This window comes from Hemitrygon akajei, chromosome 13 (genome assembly GCF_048418815.1).
Source record: "Hemitrygon akajei chromosome 13, sHemAka1.3, whole genome shotgun sequence".
Lineage (NCBI taxonomy): Eukaryota > Metazoa > Chordata > Chondrichthyes > Myliobatiformes > Dasyatidae > Hemitrygon > Hemitrygon akajei.
The window spans coordinates 85,929,273-85,954,408 of NC_133136.1; the positions used below are offsets into that span (position 1 = coordinate 85,929,273).

The 25,136-nt window shown below is 42.2% G+C and overlaps 1 protein-coding gene across 1 annotated transcript in view; it reads left to right on the forward strand.

Moving 5' to 3' along the window:
- The window catches only part of wdr1 (WD repeat domain 1), a 70,086-nt gene that overhangs the window by 41,556 nt on the left and 3,394 nt on the right, over positions 1 to 25,136 (forward strand). The window contains exons 12-14 of the mRNA XM_073065002.1: positions 136 to 246; positions 6,782 to 6,958; positions 8,977 to 9,121. Coding sequence (XP_072921103.1) covers positions 136 to 246; positions 6,782 to 6,958; positions 8,977 to 9,121 — 433 coding nt within the window. The remainder of the gene's footprint in view (positions 1 to 135; positions 247 to 6,781; positions 6,959 to 8,976; positions 9,122 to 25,136) is intronic.

Here is a 25,136-nt window from a genome sequence, read left to right on the forward strand (position 1 = left end):
ATTTGGAACAATTTTATTGTGTAGTTTCAAGTGGGCAAATTAAGTTGTATCATTTAGCTTGTGATTCTTTAAACTTGTTCAATCTACAACAAATAGCTTTTAAAATGAGGCTACTCAATGTATTTGTATGCTCAGATTATACTTCTGAAGAACAAGAAGAAAGTTTTTACTGTTGAAAATCCTGGTTACGACCCAGAATCTGTGTCAATTCATCCTGGAGGAGTAACTGTGGCTGTTGGAGGAAATGTAAGATACCGCTGTTTGTTCACTGCTTTTTAGGAACCTGTTAGAAATTGAATGAAACTTTTAACAGAGCAAACTTAATCAAAGTTTGTAATATGATGTACATTTTAGCAAGAAGTTCTACTGAATATGCAATTGCTTTAAAAACACTTAAATATTTCTTTACATCTTGAAATTAGGGTGGCACAATGATGCAGCTGTTGCTTCATGGTGCTGAAGTCTTGGCTTAGAAACATAGAACACAGAAAACCTACAGCACAATACAGGCCCTTTGGCCCACAATGCTGTGCCGAACATGTATTTACTTTAGAAATTACCTAGGGTTACCCAGAGCCCTCTATTTTTACAAGCTCCATGTACCTGTCCAGGAGTCTCTTAAAAGACCCTATTGTATCCACCTCCACCACCATCACTGGAAGACCATTTCATGCATTCACCACTCTCTGCATGTTTTTTTAAAAAAAAACCAACAAACTTACCCCATGACATCTTCCAAGCACTTTAAAACTGTGCCCTCTCATGCTAGCCATTTCAGCCCTGGGAAAAAGCCTCTGACTATCCACACGATCAATGCCTCTCATCATCTTGTATGCCTCTATCAGGTCACCTTTCAACTTCCATTGCTCCAAGGAGAAAAGGCTGAGTTCACTCAACCTATTCTCATAAGGCATGCTTCCCAATCCAGGCAACATCCTTGTAAACCTCCTCTGCACCCTTTCTATGGTTTCCACATCCTTCCTGTAGTGAGGCGACCAGAACTGAGCACAGTACTCCAAGTGGGGTCTAACCAGGATCCTATATAGCTGCAACATTACCTCTCTGCATCTAAACTCAGTCCCACGATTGATGAAGGCCAATGCCCTGTATGCCTTCGTAACCACAGGCTTTTACCCTGACCTTTGCATACTCTCCCTGTGATCTTCTAGGGTATTTTTCATGTGCTCAGTTCTCATCCTGGCTTCAAAAGACATGGGGGTTGGTAGGTTAAATAGCCACTGTAAGTTATCTGTAGGTTCGTGGTAAGTGGTGGAATCTAGAATGAATTAAATTGGGGAAAATAAAACAAGGAATTAATGTAGGATTTGTGTAAATGGGTGGTAGATGGTCAGCGCAGACTTGGTGAGCCAGAAGAACTCATTCTGTATGCCTCTAACCCTATAATCAATAAAATCATAAAAAAGAGGACATTTTTTTCCTACATCTATCTTCCAGTATTTCATCTGTGGCCCTGTAGATGGTTCTTTTAAGTACCCATTCTAACTTCTGTTTGAATGGGATGAGGGATTCTATTTGTACTGTAGCTTTTAGGCAGTGAGTTCCTGACATCAATTGAACTGTTTTGGGTGGGGGGGAATCCCATGTAGAGTTTATAGAAAAGTATAACACAGCCCATCTAGTCCATGTTGAAGCATTTTAAGCTGCTTACTCCCATGAAACTGCACTGGGACCATAACCCTCCATATCCCTACTATCCACGTGCCTATCCAAACTTTTAAACATTGAAATCAAGCTCGCATGTACCACTTGTGCTGGCAGCTTATTCCACACTCTCATGACCCTCTGAGTGAAGAAGTTTCCCCTCGTGTTCCCCTTAACCTCACCTTTCACCTTTAACCCATGACTTCTGGTTGTAGTCCCACCCATCCGCAGTGGAAAATGCCTGTTGGCATTTACCCCATAATTTTGTCTCATCAAATCTCTCAATCATCTACATTCCAAGGAATGAAGTCCTAACCTATTCAATCTTTCCTCCATACCTGGCAACATTCTTGTAAATTTTCTCTGTACTCTTTCAACCTTATTTGTATCTTTCTTGTACGTAGGTAACCAAAACTGCACACAATACTCCAAATTAGGCCTCACCAATGCCTTGTACTGTACAACTTAAGCATAATAATGCATCTCCTGTACTCAGTACTTTGATTTATGAAGGCCAGCGTGCAAAAAGCTATCTTAACAACCCTATCTACCTGTGACACCAGTTTCAACAAGTTATTGACCTGATTTCCCAAATCACTTTGTTCTACCACACTCCTCAGTGCCCTGCCGTTCACTGTGTAAAACCTAGCCTGGTTTATCCTACCGAAGTGTCAACTCCCCTCTAATTCATCTAGCAATAACTTCAGATCTGTACCCTAGATCTTCCAAGCAGATTTTCTTTTTCTTATTTACTTGATGCTTCTCAATTTTGTGCTCTTCTGTCTCCATTCAGCTGTCTATGTATGAAAGAAAACAATTGGAGCTTAACCAATCTTTTTTCAAAGTTTCCAGGCCTAGTTTGCCACCCTTCCTAGGATCTCAGAGGTTTACCTTTTGTAAAAATGTATATTTCCATTTAGGACTTTGAATATTGTGCTTAAAATCCATGTAAACCATCAATTCCAATGCCTTCATCCAACCTCCTCAACTCAAAAAGATAGACACAATCTTCCCTTAATAAATCTATGCTAGTTGCCCTTGATCAATCTATGCATTTTTAAACATAACTTGGTAATGTAGTTAATCAGAGAGAAACAGCTCACCTTTACTGCTTAATACTTTTATATCTTAGAGTTGCTTTCACATTTGCTCCCTTATGTCCCTTGGAGGGAGGCCTATAAAACAAACTCAATTAAAAAGATGTTCATTATGTTCAACTGTTAAAACTTGACTTGATGATCCTCCATAATATCTCATTACACCTATGCTTCTTTCTAAACTTTTGGTATTGTTGTTCCTTCCCCCTTGGGTAATTTTTGCCTGTCATTTCAATCAATTTCCCTTTCGAAGTCCATGAAACATAAGAGCAGAATTCGACCATTTAGCCCATTGAATTTACTCCAATATTTGATCATGGCTGATTCATTGTTCCTCTCAACTTCGTTTTCTTGCCTTCTCCGCTTAATCTTTGACCTTTCCTAATCAGGAATCTATCAACCTCCACATTAAGTATACCCAGTGACTTGGCCTCCACAGTTGTCTGTTGTGACAAATTCACCTCCCTCTGGCTGAAAAAAACTCCTTGTCATCTTTGTTCTAAAGGAGCATCCTTCTGTTCTGAATCTGTATCTTCTAGTCTTAGTCTTTCCCACTGTTTGAAACCCTCACCATGTTCACTCTATCTAGGGCTGTCAATATTTAGTATGTTTTAATGAATTTAAGCTCTCTTCCCCCCCCCCCCCCCCCCGCCCCCACCCCCAAACTCCAATGAGTACAGGGCTAAAGCTTATTAGATGCTCCTTATGTGTTAACCCTTTCATTCTGGGATCATTCTTGTAAACCCCCGAGCTCTGTCCAATGCCAGCCCCCTCCTTGAATATAGGGCCCAAAACTACCTTAGCATTACATCCTTGGTTTGCTATTCTAGTCCCCTCAAAAGGAATGCTAGCATTGCATTTTCCTTCCTTACTACAAACTCATCTGCAAGCTAACCTTTAGGGAATTCTGCACTAGTAATTCCAAGTCCTTTTGCACCTTTGATTTTTTTTTAATTAACTCCATTTAGAAAATAGTCTGCACCTTTATTCTATCTATCAAAGTGCATGACCATACACTTCCCAACACTGTATTCCATCTGCCACTTCTGCGCCCCCATTCTCCTAATTTGTCCAAGTCTTTTTACAGGCTATATTTCTCAACACTGCAGTGCTTACCCTTCCACTTATCCTTGTACCATCTACAAACTAGGCCACAAAGCCATTCATTCTGCCATCCAAGTTATTAACAATACATAACATGAAAAGCAGTAAAATAAACACTAATCATTGACATCCAACCAGAAAAGGTGCCCTCTATTCCCACTCTTTGCCTTCTGCCGGTCAGCCAATCTTCTGTCCATGCTAGTATCTTTCTTGTAATACCATGGGCTCCTAACGTGCAATGCCTTGTGAAAATTCAAAGGAGAGTCACCTACTCTCCTTTGTCTATTCTGCCTGTTAATTCCTCAAAGGAAACCACATTGATTGCAGTCTATCTTATGTGCCTCTAAGTACTCTGAAACCTCATCTTCAGTAGTGAACTCCATCTTAATAACTACTGAAGTCAGGCTAAATGGCTTATGATTCCCTGTCTTTCGTCTCCCTCCCTTAAAGAGTGGAGTGACATTTGCAATTTTCCAGTCCTCCAGAATTTAGTGATTCTTGAAAGATCACTGCTAATGCCTCCACAATCTCTTCAGTTGCTTCTTTCAGATATCTGGGGTGTAGTTCATTGCTCCAGTTCTATCATCAAACCTTTCAATAGACAATAGACAATAGGTGCAGAAGTAGACCATTCGGCCCTTCGAGCCTGCACCGCCATTTTGAGATCATGGCTGATCAACTACTATCAATACCCGGTTCCTGCCTTGTCCCCATATCCCTTGATTGCCCTATCCATAAGATGCCTATCTAGCTCCTTCTTGAAAGCATCCAGAGAATTGGCCTCCACTACCTTCAGAGGCAGTGCATTCCAGACCCCCACAACTCTCTGGGAGAAGAAGTTTTTCCTTAACTCTGTCCTAAATGACCTACCCCTTATTCTCAAACCATGCCCTCTGGTACTGGACTCTCCCAGCATCTGGGACATATTTCCTGCCTCTATCTTGTCCAATCCCTTAATAATCTTATATGTTTCAATCAGATCCCCTCTCAATCTCCTTAATTCCAGCGTGTACAAGCCCAGTCTCTCTAACCTCTCTGCGTAAGACAGTCCAGACATCCCAGGAATTAACCTCGTGAATCTACGCTGCACTTCCTCTACAGCCAGGATGTCCTTCCTTAACCCTGGAGACCAAAACTGTACACAATACTCCAGGTGTGGTCTCACCAGGGCTCTGTACAAATGCAAGAGGATTTCCTTGCTCTTGTACTCAATTCCCTTTGTAATAAAGGCCAACATTCCATTAGCCTTCTTCACTGCCTGCTGCACTTGCTCATTCACCTTCAGTGACTGATGAACAAGGACTCCTAGATCTCTTTGTATTTCTCCCTTACCTAACTCTACACCGTTCAGATAATAATCTGCCTTCCTGTTCTTACTCCCAAAGTGGATAACCTCACACTTATTCACATTAAACGTCATCTGCCAAGTATCTGCCCACTCACCCAGCTTATCCAAGTCACCCTGAATTCTCCTAACATCCTCATCACATGTCAACTTCCCATGCACCATTTCCTTAGAAATAAGGGCTACTTTTTACGCTATTGATTTTCTGGCATGCTAGTGGAGTTCTTCCACAGTTAAAGATGGACAAAAAAACTTATTCAGTTCATCTGCTATTTTATTGTTCCCCATTACTGCTTCTCCAGTGTCGTGTTCCAGTGGTCAAATGTTCACTCTTGCTCTTTATATATCTGGGGAAAAAAGTAATCTCTTTTATATTATTGGCCACCTTCCATTATTTCATTTTTTCTCTCCACATTGCACTTTAGTTGCCCTCTGTTGGTTTTAAAAGCTTCCAACTAATTTTTCGCTATACTGTATTCTCTCCCTTTTACTTTTACAGTATGCTGTCTTTGACTTCCCTCGTCACCCACGGTTGCCTCATCCTCCCTTTAGAATGTTGCTTCTTAGCGATGTATCTATCCTACATCTTCACAATTGCTTTCACAAACTCCAGCCATTGCTGCTATACCATCATCCCTGCTAGTGTCCTCTTCAAATCAACTTTGGCCAGCTCCTCTCTCATGCTTCTCCTTGCAAACAGCAGGGTGAATTCTATAAGATTATGATCACTGCCTCTAAAGGGTTCCTTTATTTCTAATCTCAAAGCTGGTTCATTACACAGTACTAAACCCAGAATTGCCTTCTCTTGTGGGCTTAACCACAAGCTGCTCTAAAAAGGCTTCCTATGGGCATTTTACAAATTCCTTCTCTTGGAATCCAGCACCAACCTAATTTTCTGAATATACCTGCATATTGAAATCCCCATGCTCATCATAGCATTGTCTTTTCTATCTCCTGTTGTAATTTGTACCCCACATCCTTGCTACTGATCAGAGGCTTGTATATATTTCCAATCAAGGTCTTTTTACCCTTGTAGTTTCGTAATTTTATTTGCAAGGATGCTACATCTACTGATCCTATACCACTTCATTCTAAAGATATGGTTTCATTTATTTAGCAAAAAAAAAACCCTCGGCCCACCTGCCTATCTTTACATTAGAATGTCTATCCTTGGAGTTTAGAACTTCCAGCTGTGATCTTCTTTCAAGCATGACTTTGTGGTGCCCACAACATCAGACCTGACAATTTCTAGCTGTGCTGTAAGGTTTTCTACCTTACTTTGTATACTGTCTGCATTCGCATATAACACTTTCAGTCCTCTATTCATTGCCTTTCCTCTCAATTTTATCTCCATGTTGTCTGAAGTTAAATTCTTATCCCTTTCTAGAGACTTCAGTAACCTCTCCTGGAATTTGTACTCTCTCCCACCCCCCCCCCCCCCACCCCCCATTTTAAAGACCATGTCAATCTTAAGTTCCATTCTGCAATATTATTGTTTTGTTCTTGTGCTTCTAATTAGGTGTTTCTTGCTTTGGTTTTATTGTTAAATTATGGTATTTGCTTTTCTTTGAAGGATAGCAAAGTACACCTATATTCTATTGAAGGAAACACATTGCAGAAAAACGAAAAAGTTTTGGAGCTTGATAACAGAGCAGTTGTTATTGATCTATCTTATTCACGTGATGGTGCGACCCTTGCTGTCTGTTCTGGAAATAAAATAACAACATTCACGGTTGGAGATGATTATAAGGTATTAAATTCTGTTTCTGTAGAAGCTTAAGAATTACTGTTTTCCTTATGACGGCAGTAACAACTTAATTTACCATGGTTCATCTTGTGTATAGCATGATCAAATTATTGGATTAATTAAAGGAATTCAGCTATTTCAAAGTAAGGTGTCTTCAGTATATGCTATTGTCCTCTCCCACAGTCTGGTAACTCATCCACATCTGCGTTGTGTGCATTTGGCTCTACGAAAATCTAGCATCATCCTTTGCTGCAAAATAAATTCATTTTAATCAAATAAACTTAGCATTGAACTTGTTCTACAATTAAATGGAATGATGAACTTTACTATTTTTGTAACTTCAACGTCTTTTCCCCCACATGTTGTACACATGCCATTCTAGGTGATAATTCTCCCCAAAAAAATTACTCTAATAGGAAGCATGGCACAAAAATTCACAAATGGGAAGATTTTTCAGTTCGAGCCACATTAAATGGTTGATTTTTCTTTCCCCCTCTTGGATAACAATAAGCGTGGCTAGTCTTTCTGGGCTTGGAAGTGAAAGCACATCTGTGCATCTCAACACTAATACTGTCCAGTTTCTCTTGTAGGAAATTCTTAGTTGCCCATATCTGTTGCAAGTTCTTGCACTGCAGAGAGATAGGTAGATAGGTCTTGCCATCTTCAGTAGCAGTAATAGAAACAGACTTGTTAACAGTACTGTCATTCCATGAGGAATTTCAACTATGAATACATGCTATAATAACATGTTCTCTGTTACCATGTAATTTTAATTCACCTGATCAATACCAAGGCTGGGCGTTGCCACTGTTTAGGCATGATCATAGTTTGAATATGTACTTGTGAATCTGGAATGCATTATGTCCAGCACTAATGAGTTTCTGCCACTTTCTCCATGAAAAATGTCCCCAGAGGGGGTTCACTGTACAAACTATAAAAATGGCGAGTTTCCGTGTAGTTTTGTGATGAATCTTTAAATGTACATATCTGATGTCAGATATTGACAGATAAATTGTGGTATACCCATAAAGATCTGAGATGATTGTTGCAGTAAAACTGATCATTCTAATCAATTGTCCTAACCCCACATGAAATGATTGGTTATTGTCAAGGGCTTGCATGGTTGAAAATGTGCAGCCCAGACCTAAGGGTTGGTTGGGAAAGGTGGGGATATTTGAATGGTGAATCCATATGCCAGTTTGATCTTCTGCATTTGTCTGGAGAAGGTGATAGGCTAGGATACCCTGTGCTGTCATTATGGTGAATTGAGCATGTGTGGGCATGTTTTAGAACTTTGGATACATTGGGAGAGTCATTGCTTTGAAAATCCAAACTTGTGGTGAGTTGAAGGATGTAATAAGGAAAGGCTGAAAATTGTGACTGACATCTAAGTAAGCAAGGGATTTGTTCTTGAGATAATGGGATTGTGAGTTTGAGAGACTGCAGAGTTAGGAAGGTACCAGACAAAATTTAATGAAGCTAAAGGAGGATTTGTTTGTTAGTTCTCCCAATCAAACATTACAGTGAAAAATCCTAGTTGTTCCTACAGTGATCAGAACAAATTATATTGCAGCCACAAGCTGTCACTCACCTGAAAGTAACAGGCTGCTTACCAGATCACCACAGCACAACAGGAAATAATTTCACTTTGACAGAAATGACTCTAAATTGCATAACTACACCTGTTCCTTGTATTTCACACTAAAAGTTACTCTAATTCAATTTTAAAACTAGCTGCAAATGACAATGAAATGCATCCTTTTACTTTGCATTCCCTTTAAAATGTACAACATGTTTCGTCAGATTTTAGCCTTCCACAGCAGGCAAAAATCTGAACTTTGAATAGAGATTTGCTTAAATTTTATGCATTGAAATGTTTTGTGTTGACTGTTCTCAGAAGGGTCTACCATGAAAGATTATTTCACTCTCTTGTGAGAATACTTTTTATATACTTGGCCACATTGTTGGAGAAGGTGATGGATTTGGATCTGTGCTAATTGTAACAATATGTTTTTGAACAGCAAGCAGATGAATTCTATGGCCATCATGCTAAAATTATCTGTATCGGATGGTCTCCAGACAATGAGCACTTTGCAACTGGTGGAATGGATGGATTGGTCTTTGTTTGGAATCTGGAGGATTCAACTAGAAAAATCAAAATCCCAGGTATGTCAGAATTTCCCCCCCTTTTTTGAAATTCTTTTCATCTAGTTCCTGTCTCAGCTTAAATCAGTCATGCTTTAAGAGGCATTTCCATATTGTCATTTAGTTGTGATTGATATACTTGAAGTAGTGGCTTTTGTTTCTCTTTCCAAAGTGGTTATCTGACCTGAATCTGTCGTGGTTTTTCGTGCTTTACAAATGACCAAGAGACGCAGAAGATTCTTCAAGAAGGGTTAAACTTTAATTTGCAAATCAAAGCTGAGTCAGTCATTGAGCTAGTCGCTGATTGCCCCTCGATCCTCGGACACAGCAGCTTTTATAGCAAATCTCTAGTTACATACTGCACGTATATTATGTCCCTTTTGTTCCTATCAATTGGCTTAATCATGTTTTAATCTACATCTCTTAGCTACCTCTCATTAACACACCATTGTCTTCTACATTCCTAAGATTTCATTCTACTCAAAGGGTCTCACACAGAAAAAGAAGACGAAGAGTCTGCGCACAAAAGCCCCAATAAACTCAAGCACTTATTCCCAAATCTCGGGTTAAACTATAATTTTCTGCGCCAAGACCTCAAAGTATTCTCTCCCTGTTATCCTGGGCCGCTGAGCCAAAAACCTGTCCCTATGTATCTGAGACAGGGAAAAAGACTCAGAAGCCCTTACAATCTACTCCCACACTGTCGTCTCCTGTTCATCCTGCAGGTGTTGTAGGCTGTAACGATACATGTTCGGTGTTTCTTTCTCCACTAAGCTTGCTTCAGTAATTGCCGTGAGCATTGGAAATTGTTTGGTTGCGGCATGCACTACAAGAGATTTGAGACAAGGAAGAAAACAGCACAGCAGAAGCGCACAGCTCAACAATATAATACTAACAGTTATTGCTATTTTAGTCAGCCACGCTCCCCATCCTCCGAGTCTACTTTAACTGTTGGGCTTTAAATTCTGCCCTGTGTTCGTTTAGGAAGAGAGACAACCAACACCGGAATATTACAAAACTTGGCTTTAATGGTGAATCGTAACTGGCACAGCGAATACACTGAGTCGCTGGAGAAGGCGCGTTCTGCCCTCCCCTTACATTCTACTCTTATTTATACCCCTTTTCCCCATTCCAACCCCTCGCTACACATATTTGGTAAGGCCGAACTCTGTTGTACATATTAGGTAATATCGGGCACTTGTGTCCCCCTTATTGGCCCGATGCCATTCACTCACGAGTTACCTGTTTCTTTTGTTTATTAAATCGCGTGACACTAGCAGTTTCGGTGTAGCGGAATCCCCAGTTTCGCTTCCTCCCTCCCTTGTACTCCTGTCTCCTAATATCACGTGAGCCACTCCTGACCTGTAGTGGCAGTCTCGAATTAACCCTAACACTAACCAATCAAAGAACTGATGTCCGAACCCTGCATTCTGTTTGACCTCCTTCCGCAGATTCTTTAACTTATTCATTGCTCTGGTGAAAGACCCTTCTGGGCTAGTATTGTTCGGTATGAAAGTGCAGCATTGTTCTCCAAACATTACACACACACCCCCTTTCTCTGCCAAAAGCCAATCCAGTACCTGTCTGTTTTGCCACGCCACCCTGCTAGTTGCATCCAGCTGTTGCCCTAAGGCCTCCAGTGCATCATCGGTGTAGTTGATGAATCTCTGCTGATTATAGTATATATAGTTTATCCATTCAACATTTTTGCTCACCCCTATCACAGGTATGAGTGCTTCCCAGCCTGCAGCAATCTCATTTCATGCCTTGAATTAGTTAGGTATACCTCTTGGCTGCCCTATACTGTCAATCCGGATCGTCGGATCTGGGTCATATTTTCTCTTCTGCCATAGCAGAGTCCGCTGCTTAGGGAAGTTAGCATTGGACTGTACTTCAGGGGATATTATAACTTCCTGAAGCAGCATGACACGCGTACATGTTCCTGCCCACCTGAGGGGGAGCGTACATCTCAGACCTCCTTCCTGCCCATACAGCCACCAAGTGTCTGCTAATGGGATAGTCTGAGACTCCATTGCACCCTCAGGAGGAGGGGAACCCGTCAAGTGTCTTTTACCTGGGGTTACATCCCATGTCTGAGTGCAGTTGCCTCGGAAATGGCCAACTGGGTGAGTGCCCACCCACATGAAACATTCATAATGCAGATGGTCCTGCATTATAAGCTGTTACAGTGTAGGTGTCTGGCTTCTTTTGTTTATAGCCCAGGGTCTGCTATAATTACAGTGATAGGCAAGCTTGTTTTGGTCAAATTGCGAGGACGCCTGATATAGCATACACCAATATGGGCACATTGGTGCATTGTTCATACAGTTTTGATAGTAGGAATCTGCTTTAACACAAATCCTCATGACACAAGGCCTACCCGGACCTGGACACTGTCGTTCGCATTGTTCCCTGTGCTCTCTTCGCCACCGCGTGCAAGTGGAGGAGTTATAAGGCATGGGAACTACATGCTGAGTGAGGCTTTCCCTTGAGCACAGATAACAATTTTGTCTCTTCTTCATTCCTGCCGTGTAAGCTGCCCATTGACACCACTGATTAGTATGTGTCTTTAACCATGGCGAGGAGGTAAGTGTTGTGCTCCTCTTACTTCTTTTCTGCAGGTTACCAGTCCCGTTCCATATCTGCCCCACTAATGGTACCCAAGTCTGCACTACTAGAGTATGTGGGTGCTTTGTCCCCGGGGGCACAACTGGTCGTTCCCAACTCATCCCCATTATCTGGAGAAGCCCTATTATCCATCACCACATCCTGAGGGTCTTGAGGCCCATCCTCAGAATCAAAAATTTCCCTTACTAATTGATCAAACTCCTGCGGTGCAGTGTCAGCTTCTTGTTCCCCCGTCTGTCCCCTGCTAATTGCTCTTCCGCATCACTTACCTCGGACACTTCACCTGATTGCCCTTGCAGGACTGCCCTCGTGCAATGGTTCAGGTGGTACCAGGTGGAGCGTCCTTCTACCTGAACTGCGGTGGGTGATGCCTTAGTCACCATAAAGGGTCCCTCCCTTCTTGGCTCGTTCCACTTTCTCCGAAAAACTCGCAGGTAAACCTGGTCTCCTGGTTTAATCCGTCCTTCCCCTTGTACGGTCTCCGGCTCTTTCTGTTTTTCCTGGGCATAAATAGACCTATGTATCATAGTTAGCTGCTGCATGTATTGTTTCAATTCTATTTCCAATTGTTCCAAGCTAGGTCCCTTATACGGCCCTCTCCACTGGGGCACTGGCATGGGCCTCCCAGTGAGCATCTCATGCGGTGTCAGGCATGTTATTCGATTAGTTTGCATGCGGTAACTCATCAATGCTAACGGTAAAGCATCAACCCAATTAAGTTTAGTATCTGCACAAATTTTGTTTAGTTTGGCTTTCAGGGTTCCATTAATTCTCTCTACCATGCCCTGTGACTGAGGGTGGTATACACATCCAAACCTTTGCTTTATCCTCAGCGCCTGTAGTACCAGTTTGACCACTTTCTGGATAAAAGCTGAACCGTTGTCTGAACTAACTTCTGTAGGTATTCCAAACCTTGGGATCACTTCATTTGTCAGAAATTTTACCACTGTCTTTGCCCCTTGATCTCTTGAAGGTACCGCCTCCACCCATCTGCTAAATCTATCAATTACTACCAGCATGTATCTTTTCCCTCTCACTGTCTTTATCATGTCTACGTAATCAATCACTAAATGTTTAAATGGTCCTTCAGGTACAGGAATGTGGCCTATTGGGGTTGTAATTCCCTTCCGAACATTATTTTGTGCGCATACCTCGCACTGTGATAAAACAAAGTCCACTGAAGCCTGTAAATAAGGTGACCAAAAACCATCCTTCTTTATTTTCCTTATCACTTCCCCCCCTTGCACAATGGTCCATCCCATGTGCTTCTGAAATCAGAATCGTCAGTAGAGGGGTGGGCGCTACTAACAAACCGTCTTCCGTGCTCCACAAGCCTTCCGGGTTCTGCTTGGCCCCCCTTTTTCTCCACATTGTCTGTTCTGCCAAAGTTGCCTTACCTTGTATTTCAATTAGGTCCTCTACATCAGGTTCTGGAGTTAGGCTTACCTGGGGGGCAATGACAGCTGACGTACATCCAGACGCTTTTCTAGCTGCCTCGTCTGCAGCTTGATTTCCCTTTGTTATTACATCGTTTCCCTTTTTATGTGCCTGGCATTTTACTATAGCCAATGCTTTAGGCTTCATTATGGCTTTCATTAAGTCTAGAATTTGCTGACAATGCTGTATGGGATCTCCGCTACTTTTTTAAAAACCTCTCTGCTTCCACACTGCCCCGAACAAATGGCATACTCCATGAGCATATGCTGAATCAGTATAGATGTCTACTTTCTTACCTTCCATCATTTCACACTCAGCTGTCAGGGCTTTGAGTTCTGCTAGTTGGGCGGAACACGGTTGGGGACAGGACTCCATCCTAATAATCTTATAGCTCGACTGATCCTGCTGCACCACTGAGAATCCTGCGTGATTTCCATCATAATCCCTATAACAAGAGCCATCTACGAACAGAACCTTTTTATCTATCTCCTCTAGTGGTTCTGACCGTAAATCTGCTCTCAATTTGGCAAATACCATCGTCTTTCCTACGCAATCATGGGGTTCTCCTTCATAGTCTAAAGGGACAAAATCGGCTCTATTACTGGTAGTGCATCTCTGTATAGTTATGTCAGGAAATGTCAATAGCATCTGATACGCTGCTATCCTGGCTGGCGTCAGCACAAATTTCCCTCTTTCCAGCAGTTCTGCTACTTTGTGTTGTGTGTACAGAGTCACAGGATAGCCCAGGGTTACCTATGATGCCTTTTCATATGCATAGTGCAGCGCCGCCAATCCCTGATAACAGGGTGGGTACCCCTGAGCCACCTCATCTAGTCTCGTACTGTAGTATGCTATCGGCTGCTTTGCTTTTCCTGTGCCTGTCTCTTGTGTTAGAACCGCTGTAACATAACCCTCCTGTTGATTGGATACATACAAATAAAAAACCTTCTCGTAGTTAGGCAAAGCTAATGCTGGTGCTGACTGCAATTCCTGCTTAATAGTACTGAAAGCTATCTCCGCCTCTCCATTCCACTGTAAGCCGTTCTTTAAATTTGTATGTCCTGCTTCTTTCATTATCTTTCTTAAAGGTGCCACAATCTCAGCATATTCTCCTATCCAATCTGAGCTGTACCCTGCCATTCCCAAAAATGTCATCATCTGCCCTACAGTCTGGGGTTTTGGGGCCTTAGCTATTGCCTCAATCTGATCTGGTGCTATCGCCTTCATTCCCTTGGATATTACCCTGCCTAAGCACTCCACTTGCTGTGTGCAGAATTGCAGTTTCTTTTTGGATACTTTATGTCCTCCGTGTGCTAGCTTCTCTAACAGAGTTATAGTGTCCTGCTTACACTGTTTCTCGCTGTGGGAGCAAATCAACAGGTCATCCACATTTGTAACAATGTACTTTCCAATGGCATGCCCTCTAGGTCTGCCTTCAATACCTGATTAAAAATGTGTGGTGAATGTTTAAATCCTTGCGGCATTCTGGTATAGGTATACTGAGCACCTCTGTAGGTAAATGCAAACAAATACTGACATTGCTCAGCCAGAGGAATGCTGAAGAAAGCCGAACACAAATCGATCACTGAAAAGTAACTTGCTTCTGGTGGAACATTAGTCAAAAGCGTGTGTGGGTTGGGGACTACCGCTGGCCAGTCCTCTACCACATCGTTTACCGCTCGCAAATCATGCACCAATCTCCCCTTAGATTTATCTGCTTTTAATACCGGCAACAACGGGGTATTGCATGGACTGTTTGTTCTTTTAAGCACTCCTATTTCAAGCAACCCCTGCACTGTCGACGCTATTCCCTCTTCTGCTTCTGGTCTTAGAGGGTATTGTGGTCTCTGGGTGGAATTGCTCCCCTTTTAAGGCTTTAGGGTCCACTTTGGGTGGATAAAGCTTTCTGAGGGCCTGCCATACCCTCTGCCTCACTCTGTCAAACCCATCTCCATCAGTTCTCGGGTCATTCGAGTTTACTATGCCAGCCATTTCCATTAGTTCGTTAAATTTGGAGGTTCCCATCAACCTTATCAACAGTGCCTTCAAATCTCCCATAGCCAATAATCGTCCCGCTGTTTCTTCTTCAAAGGCTCTAATCCATTTCCCTGCTCCTTCATGTAAATTGGGCAGGGTGTTTTTCAGCCCTTCTAGGTCCTGGGATCCCCAAGGAATATACTGCACTTGTCCTGATCCTTTAACTAACAACGGCATCATTCTTCCTCCTCACCTGACTCCCCATCTGTCTCAGGGTATGTCTTTACTGCCTCCCACACAAATGTCTCCGGGGTTCTGCTCTTCCCTCGGTCTCCCTGTGGAGTCCTTCCTTTCTGTCTTGATTCAATACCTGGTTGGCCCCTTGAGTATTTTTCGCATCTCTCCTGGCAATCCCCTTTTAGTAACTTATCTGGCTCTCTCTCTACTTCGGCAAGTTGCTCCCCTACTGCCTCCTTCTGTCCTTCTAGGCTTCTGCCCCCTACCTCTTCCCCATAAATTCTCGCATCCTCTCTCTCTTCACTTAACTCTTGCTCCTCCAATGAGTCACCTTCTCTAGTCTGTTTATTTCTATGGTACAATTGATACTCCTCATATTCCTTTTCCTCTCTCAAGTATTTCATCCGTTCAATCTGTTCTTGCATTTCTCTCTGTACCTGTTCTATCTTTATCCTTTCTGCCTGTATCTCCTGCCATATCGCCGCTTTTTCCTTCTCATATTGTTTTTTCTCCTCCTCATTATCCCAAACCTGTACTTCTCCCTGCATGTTTACTGTTCCCGTCAGCAGGGGGCACTGCTTAGGGGTTCCTTCCTCATTATAGGGAGGGGGGTTTTCTGTTTCTTTCGCATCCGGGTACGGAGCTGAAGCCAGCTTCTCATCGTACCCTTCTTTCTCTTTAATAGACTGTTTCTCCAGCACCTTAGTGTCTTCCTCGCTTGTAATCAATATTCTACCTGTCCTCCTCAGCCTTTCTCCCTCCGTTCTGAAGAGTTTTAGCACTTTCATTTCTCGTTGTTTTTTGCTCTCTTTTCTTAGATTTATCTTTTGATTTGTAATTTTTAATTAGTCCCTCCATTTCTTCGCACAAACTTACATCAAATGTTCCTTCTATTGGCCACTTTGTGACCAGGTTTTTGGTTCTTTTTTCCCATTTTTCTGAAGTTTTTGTGATCTCATTTTGAAAAAATGGGAATTTTTTGCTCAGAATCTCTACTGCTGTTCCTTTACCTGTCATGTTTTTCTCTCTTGTTAAGGTATTTCAGAGATTCACAGTTTGTTTACTGGATAATATTATTTACTCTAATTCTACACCTAGTCTAACACCTCGCCCGTGCAGACCCTTATCTCTTAAGGCGGTATCCACGAGGACTTTCTACACTAATTCTATTCTAACACCTCGCCCGTGCAGACCCTTATCTCTTAAGGCGGTATCCACGAGGACTTTCTACTCTAATTCTATTCTAACACCTCGCCCGTTCAGACCCTTATCTCTTAAGGCGGTATCCACGAGGACTTTCTACTCTAATTCTATTCTAACACCTCGCCCGTGCAGACCCTTATCTCTTAAGGCGGTATCCACGAGGACTTTCTACTCTAATTCTATTCTAACACCTCGCCCGTTCAGACCCTTATCTCTTAAGGCGGTATCCACGAGGACTTTCTACTCTAATTCTATTCTAACACCTCGCCCGTGCAGACCCTTATCTCTTAAGGCGGTAACCATGAGGACTTTTTCTTAACGTATTAACTTATTTGTACTTACCCTCACTGCAGTGTTCTTGAGCAATCCTCTGAGCCTCCTCCGTTAACCCCCAATTCTGCCAGATTCTTTGGACTGGAGAGACCCTTTGGCAGCGGTTCCACACTTCTGAGACTCCAAGACCTCCCCAAAGCCAACAGAATTCTTAGTCCAAATTGTCGCAAAAAGCGCTTTCCTTTTGTTTGGGTGCACCCTTAATTCTGTTAGCCTTGTGGGGGTCCCTAGAGGACCGGGAAGCGTTCCCAATCTGCCGTTTCCCTTCCGCGGGTCTCTATCCGGTCCTGCCGTGGTCGCTAATAATCTTACTAATTTTTGTTTCAGTTTTCCTCTGTTTCCTGTCCTTTTTTTTGTATCATAGTCTAATTAGTCGTGTTTGAGCAATATTTGTGTTCCTTTTAGAATACATGGACATTCTGGGTTGAGTCACTTTTGGACTGCTCTGAAATGCCAGCAATCCTATTGCCTTCCCCCTCCCAAACCCAAACAGATGCTGCTTGATCCTCTGAGTTTCTCCATCAGTTTACTTTTTGTTCCTGAGGACTGACTTTTATTCATTTTATTCTTTAATTGGTGAATATACCATTCAGATTTTCAGAAGATATGTGAGATGCTGCAGAAAATAGAAGCTCATGGTGAGGGAAGTAACACTCACTTATACAACCAGAAATTGGGAATGGTATATATTTTACTGATTAGACCTGTATACATTATTGGATATTTAAAGATGAGGTGAATACATTGGAAGAAGTTTGGAGAAAATTTCTTAGACTACTGGATTGGGCAGCTTGTCTTGTGAGGAAAGGTTAGACAGATTGGACTGGAGTTGAGAAGTATGAGAGGGAACTTGTTTGAAACAGGGTGGATATGGAGGTAATGTATCTCTTTCTGCAGATGTATTTTCTTTTTCTCTCTTGGGAACTTCCTTAAAGAATGGTAAAAATGCTCTGAATATTTTTTAAACCTGAAGTAGATGTATCCTTGATGAGGTGCAGCGTTACCACAGGTTGACAGGACTGGAGAGTTGAGTATAAAATAGTCTTTTTAAATGGAGCAGGCTTGTGGAATCAAGAAGCCAAATTTGTATGTTCATGGACAATCCACTCTTGGGATGTGTGAAAACAGCTACTTTTTAATCAGGGTGGCAGTCAAGATTTTGAAAGCAGAGTTTTGCAGCAGTTTTTCTGATTTGAGAAGTTAGGAAGCAGCAGTGCGTGAAGAGAGCTACCTTTCAGTCAGGTCCGCAGTCAAGATTTAGAAAGTAGAGCTGTAAACCAGTTTTCTGATTTGGAAATTCCACAACAGCTGATGACTTACTACTCTCAAATCCGTCTACATCCTTACCTCTAATGTTTTCACTTCTTGACCAGTTTAGCCAGATCCCTGGCTATAAACTTAATTTACATAAGAGTGAACTTTTCCCAAATAATAAAGAAGCACAAGAACTAACATTTCGTGATCTCCCTTTTAAAGTAGTCCATAATCAATTTACTTATCTTGGAATTACAGTCACAAGGAAGTTTAAAGATCTCTTTCGTAAAAACTTTGTCAATCTTTCATATGCTATAAAACAGAGTCTGGTACAATGGTCACCTCTATCTATGTCTTTGGTAGGTCGTATTTATGTTGTTAAAGTGTATGTTCTCCCCAAATTTTTATACTTATTTCAATCTATCCCAATTTTTATTCCTAAATCTTTTTTTGATTCCTTAGACTCTATTATTTTGTCATATCTGTGGCAGAATAAGCGCTCTAGAATTAATAAAATCCACCTCCAAAAATCTAAAAAAGAGGGTGGCATGGCTTTACCTAACTTTCGCTTATATTATTGGGCAGCTAATATACGTTGTGCTACTTTTTGGTCTTTCTTCTACGGCCAACCCGAGTGCCCTAACTGGGCGGCAATGGAGTTGAGCTCCACTAAAGAATTATCTATCTCTACACTTCTTGGCTCTGCACTCCCTAGTAGTCTGCCCAGATCAATAGCTAATCCTCTTGTTAGACACACTTTGCGTATATGGGCTCAGTTCAGGAAATGCTATGGTTTCCAGGGGTTTTCCGTTTCCAGCCCTGTCGCACATAATCACCTTTTTTTTTTACCTACTACGTACGATTCCATGTTTGGTATAAGAAGGGCATTAGACATTTTGAAGATCTCTTCATTGATAATCGCTTCGCTTCTTTTCAGCAGCTCTCTGTTAAGTTCAACCTGCCTAATGCTCATTTTTTCAGTTATCTCCAAATCCGACACTTTATTGCTCCTTTAATTCCTAACTTTCCTGAAATGCCTGCGAAAAATGCTATGGACCTATTTCTTTCCATTAATCTACTAGGTAAAGGTTTAATATCAATTATCCGAGATAAACTAGCAGCCTTACGACGGGCCCCTGTGGATAAAATTAAAATGGCCTGGGAGCAGGATTTAAATATCTCCTTATCCGAGGAGAGCTGGGACTCAGTTCTCAAATCGGTTAACTCAACCTCTCTTTGTGCTCGCCATTGCCTTTTACAGTTTAAGATTGTTCATAGAGCCCATATGTCTAAATCTAAACTATCTCGATTCTACCCTGGCATTAGTCCGCTCTGTGATAAATGCAAGAGGGGCGTGGCCTCTCTCATCCATATGTACTGGTTCTGTCCTAGCTTGGAGAAATTCTGGAAAGATGTCTTCACTACATTATCGTGTATTCTGAATCAGCACCTAGAACCAAACCCCTTAATTGCGCTGTTCGGTTTTTGGGGCGAGACAGACTTATGTCTGGGTCCGACCAAATGCCGAATACTATCCTTTGCCTCTCTCCTGGCTAGACGCTTGATCCTCCTTAGATGGAGAGATGTTGCCCCGCCCACTCATGCGCAATGGCTTAACGACATTATGGCCTGCTTGGACCTCGAAAAAATTCATTATTCAGTTCTTAATTCGGATCTAAAGTTCCATAAGGTCTGGGAACCTTTTATCGAGTACTTTCATAACCTTCCTCTTGACTAGGGTTTTTTTTTTCTTTTTTTTCTTCTTCTTTTCGGTCCCTTGCTTTCAGCTCCCTTTTTTTCTGGTAGTAGGCATTATTATCCTCTGTTGCTAAGTGTATTCACAGTCTGGGAGTTTGACTGTCCTGACTTATACTCTCTATATTGTGTTGTGATCGGTCTGGAGTTGTTTTTTTCTTGTGTTGTGGGGCTTGGGGAGGACACTAAGCTCACTTGTCTTTAATTTAGGTGCTTTTTTGTTAAATTCTCTTCCTTTGTAGCATATTGTTATTGTATGCTTAATTTTGCACTGTATTAATGCTCCTCATTGGGATTTGGGGTTTTTAAAATTTTTTTAAAAAAGAAGAAATTCCACAACAGGAGTGTGAGAAAAGAACTACTTTTTAATCAGGGCAGCAATCAAGATTTTGAAGGCAGAGTTTTGCGGTAGTTTTTCTTGAGTTGTAGAGTGACCAATCAGCAGGAGGGATTCATTAGAAAGGGCCAATAAGAATAATTCAAGTGCAAGTAGAGTGGCCATTCCTTAGAGTGTGCCAGTCTTCAGAGCGGCATTGGCTCATCAAGCCTGGGTGAGGTAGATTGTCTTGTAAGTTGCTCTCTTATTATTTGTTCCCTGCTCATCTGTTAGTGCATAGTAGAGAATGGGTTCAGGGGCAATGTTTTGTACTTTGTGTGGGGGATGTGGGAAGCCTGGGAGATGTCCAGTCTGGGTCATAGACGGGAGCTACAGGAAAGTATTTACCCCTAGCTTGCAAGACACAGGCAACTGGGTGACTGTCAGGAGAAAGAGGGGAAACGCACAACCAGTGCAGAAAACACCTATGACCTCTCCCCTCAATAATAAGTAAGCAACCTTAGATACTATTGAGGGGATGACCTATGAGGTGGGAGCCACAGTAACCGGGTCTCTAGCACTGAATCTGGTGTTGTGGCTCAGAAGAGCAGAGAGGTGAAGAGGTGCAGTGCTGATCGGAGATTCCCTAGTTACAGGGACAGAGATAAGGTTCCGTGGGCATGATACAGACACCCAAATGGTATGTTGCCTCCCTGGTGCCAGGATCAGGGATGTCTCTGATTTGGTCCATGGCATTCTCAAGGGTGAGGGTGAGCAGTCTGAAGTCTTGGTACATATTGACACCAATGACATGGGTGGACCAGGCAGGGAGGTTCTAAACGGAGATTTTAGGGAGCTATGTAGAAAACTGAGAAATCTCTGGATTGCTGCCTGTGCCATGTGACAGTGAGGGTAAGAATAGGCAGGTGAATGTGTGGCTGAGGAACAGGTGCAAAGGGTGGGGGTTCGGATTTATGGACAATTGGGATCTCTTTTGGGGAAGGTATGACCTGTATAAAAGGGACAGGTTACACCTGAACCCGCAAGGATCCCCAATATCTTTGTGGGCAGGCTGGCTAGAGTTGTTAGGTGAATTTAAATTAATTTGGCAGGGGGATTGGAGCTGGAGTGATAGTGCTGAAGTTGAGGTAGTTGATTTACCAACAGAGGCTATCTGTGGTGAGACTCTGAGCAAGGAGAGGCTGATGATGGGGCAAAATTGCAGTCAACAGGATGAGTTCCATTGTAAAAGGTGGACAAAATAGAAAAAGGTCAATACAGGACTGAATGTGTTCTATTTGAATGTGCACAGTATACGGAATAAGGTCAATGAACTTGTAGCACAGTTGCAGATTGGCAAGTATGATGTTGTAGGCATTACTGAAAGAAGATTATAGCTGGGAGCTTAATGGCCAAAGATGCATATTGTATCAAAAGGAGAGGTAGAAAGGCAGAGGGGGTGGTGTGACTCTGTTGGTTAAAAAATGAAATTAAATCATTAGGAAGTGTTGACATTGTGTCAGAAGGTATTGAATCATTGTGGAAAGAGCTAAGGAACTGCAAGGGTAAAAAGACTCTGATGGGAGTTATATACAGACCTCCAAACAGTAGTAACGATATGGTATAAAAATTGGTATATATAGAGCTCATGGTACTTTAGTGTGATCAGTAAGATGTAGATATAATAATCCAAAATTAATTGTCAATGCTCTTTTGAGTAGAGAATGAATTTTTAGCCAACTTTTCTTAGGGGGAGAAAAGATAGGCTTAGCTTATCTTTCTTGAAATTACTTTTTCTTTCTATTTCATAAATTATAAAAACTCATAAAGCAAACATAACAAATTTTTCACTTCTGGGTCAAACTTAAGATAAGCACACAGAGATTTCACCTTCAACTGAAATGAGACAATTTCTATCCTTGCTCTTGATGCTTGTTAAACAAGAAAAAAACATGTAAGAAGTTGAAAACTGCAGCATAATGTTCATTTCTTTCCTAAGAAAGGCAAGATACGCCTCCTTCACAGAAATCCAGAACTTGTCCAGGGGCAGGTTAGTAAATCTAATCTTGTGTGCTTGATCAGAATGCAGCTCACAAAACACTTCCTTTTCTCTCAAAATCAAGTTCTCAGGCTGGGTAGAAAATTCAGAGAAAGGGGTCCCTCACCCATTCATACATTTGTATTGAAATGGAGGAAAAATGCTGCTCAATTTTGTTCTGCAGTTCTTAGAGGTTGTTTTCAATAGTACTCAAGACTTTCTGATGTCCTTCCTTATTTTCAAGCCCAAGCAGCAGTGAAAACATTTCAAGATTTCCTTTTGCAACGCAATTTTTTCCGAAGATTCAGTTTCCTTTTAAATCCAAGAATCTTGTCACTTTAAATTTAAAAATTTTTTTCCAGGTCCTTACAGAGATTTGTTCAACTGGGTCATATGATGAAAACAGTTAAGTAAGCTAGTTTCTGCAGCCATTCGTCATCTTCAAAGTACTTAGCAAATTCTGGCCAACTATTTTCTTGAAAGTACTCCTGCAATTCACCTTTCAGCTCAGACACCCAGTTGAGAACTCTTCCTCTACTAAACCTCCAGATTTCTGAATGTAGCAGGAGATTGGTGCGCTTTACCTAGGTTTTCACACAAATTTTTTAACCTTCTCGAGTGAACTGGTCTTAAAGCTACTAAATAATTTGCTTCCTGAGTCTTTTTAGTGACTGCGACTTTATTTGCAAAAGTTTTAATCTGTTTGTTTTCAGATTCTAATAGTTTTAAATAACCAGCACTTTTACGTGTCGTATGGCTGTGATTTGTAGTTGAGTGGCTTTTCAATTTTGCTAGAGCCATTGCTGCATTTATATGTTATTTGCCACAGACTTGGCACAATGGAATAGGATAACATGGATCACCAGTCCATGTAAAATCCATTGTTAGTAGCTTTCATTGTAAAGAAATGGTACTGGCCGATTAGTTCTGCCCACTACTTTTGTCTCCAGGACCCAGAAGTGGCTGGTGGACTTCTGGGGCAACAGGAGGCATTGGGTCTCTGCTGTGGTCCAATGAGTGGAAGGCGGTCAGTCATTGGTCTGTGTGCGCACCCAGCTGACAGTTTTCCACCTCGGGACCCTGCAGAGATACCAGTATAGCGATTACCCATCTGAGACTGCATGCGCTGGCGATGTACTTTCTCCACCAGGAACAATGCCTGCAGGAGGGCACAAGGCTTCCAGCAGACAGCATTAGCCACACCGCTCTGAGGGAACTGCCTCACTTTTACCCAGAACTGTTGAGGGTATAGGTTCTAGTCTTATCCAGACAGGGTGCTCCAACTGCAAGGGAGGACTGGTTCCCTTCACAGTGGGTATCAAGGAGACTCGGGTAAGTGGAGGGTGTTCTGGCTGCTCCACCATCTGATGGGACCCAGGCCTCGGGATACCACGCAGGAGAGGGTCCCGTACAACGTGAGCCATCGCATGGTGATGCCCACCTTGTCCTTCCGAAACGCTCCAAAGCATTTCTTATACGGACTGGACTTGCACATCTTTCACTTCCTTGCCCATGACTACTGACCAGATTCACCTTGGCGGTCTGTTTTACCATCTGACAACGGAGGAGATCCCCAGTCGAAATCTCTTTATGCAGGCTTCTTTCCCCTGTACAATGGGGTCGTGGGATGGATGGTGTTGCATGGGCAGTTCTGTGCAACAGGTACTGATACCCCGTCCACCTGTACATTCTGTGGCGGGGTGAAATTAGGGTACCACACTTATATGGGGTGTGAGAGGTTGCCCAGAAGAGGCGGGTCGTGAGGAGGATCTGGTGGGCTTGCTTCTGGGCCTGACCAAGATGGTCATTCACAGGTCTAGGCAGTGGAAAGTCAAGGGCCCTGCCAGGGCTGACTGTCTGTCCCTCTTCCGAGGATGTGTTCGTACCCGGCTGTCCTTGGAGAGGGAGCATGTAGTCACAATGGGTACAGTGGGGCACTTCCAGGAGCGGTGAGACTCCCCCAGGGAATGGACTGTTTCATAGATGATAGTAATCATTTTTAGTTTGAATGTATTCACTGTCTTGTTAATAGTTAATGTTTGTACTTTGTGTATTTGTTGTTTAAATAAACTTTTTTAATTTTGTAAAAAAAAGATTTTTTTGTAACATTGTTGCATGAGTGCAGTGAAATGACTCAGAAGACTATAATTCTTCATCATTAACCTTAACAGAATCGTCTGTAGGCCGAGGTCTAGAATCCTCCTCTTCCATCTTACCCCTCCTCTTCAGAAATTGCCACACTGGACTGTCTTTAGAATGAAAATTTCCCTCCAATTTTCTACTACACCAGTAGAATTTGTTTGTACCCGAGTGTCAATCAGCAGTGCGTAAGGGGAAGTTGGCGGAGGTAATTCTGGAGGGTTACTGCTATACTGGGCTGAGAGACCTCTAACAAGATGGCTAACGGGCTGCTTGGACACTTTCCACCCCTGCGAGCGCTAGGATCGCGTGCTATGCGAAATTCAGAAAGTTGTTTTTTTTTTAATCATGTTCTCTCGTGGAACCCCTAGCAACTTCTTATGAACCCCGGTTGAGAAACCCTGGATTAGGGGAAAAAGCAAAGATGTAGCAGATGGAAAACAATGTCAGGAAGTGTCATGCACTTTGATAGAAGAAGTGAAAGGGTTGACTTTTCTAAATGGAAAGAAAATGCAAAACCTGAGGTGCAACGATACATGGGAATCCTTGTGCAGGATTCCCTAAAGGTTAACTTGCAGGTTGAGTCTCTGGTGAGGAAGGCAAATGTGATGTTAGCATGGTTTTCAAGAGGACTAGAATGTAAAAGCAAGGGTGCAATGTTGAGACTTTTTAAAGCACTGATGAGGCCTCACTTGGAGTATTGTGAGCAGTTTTAGGCC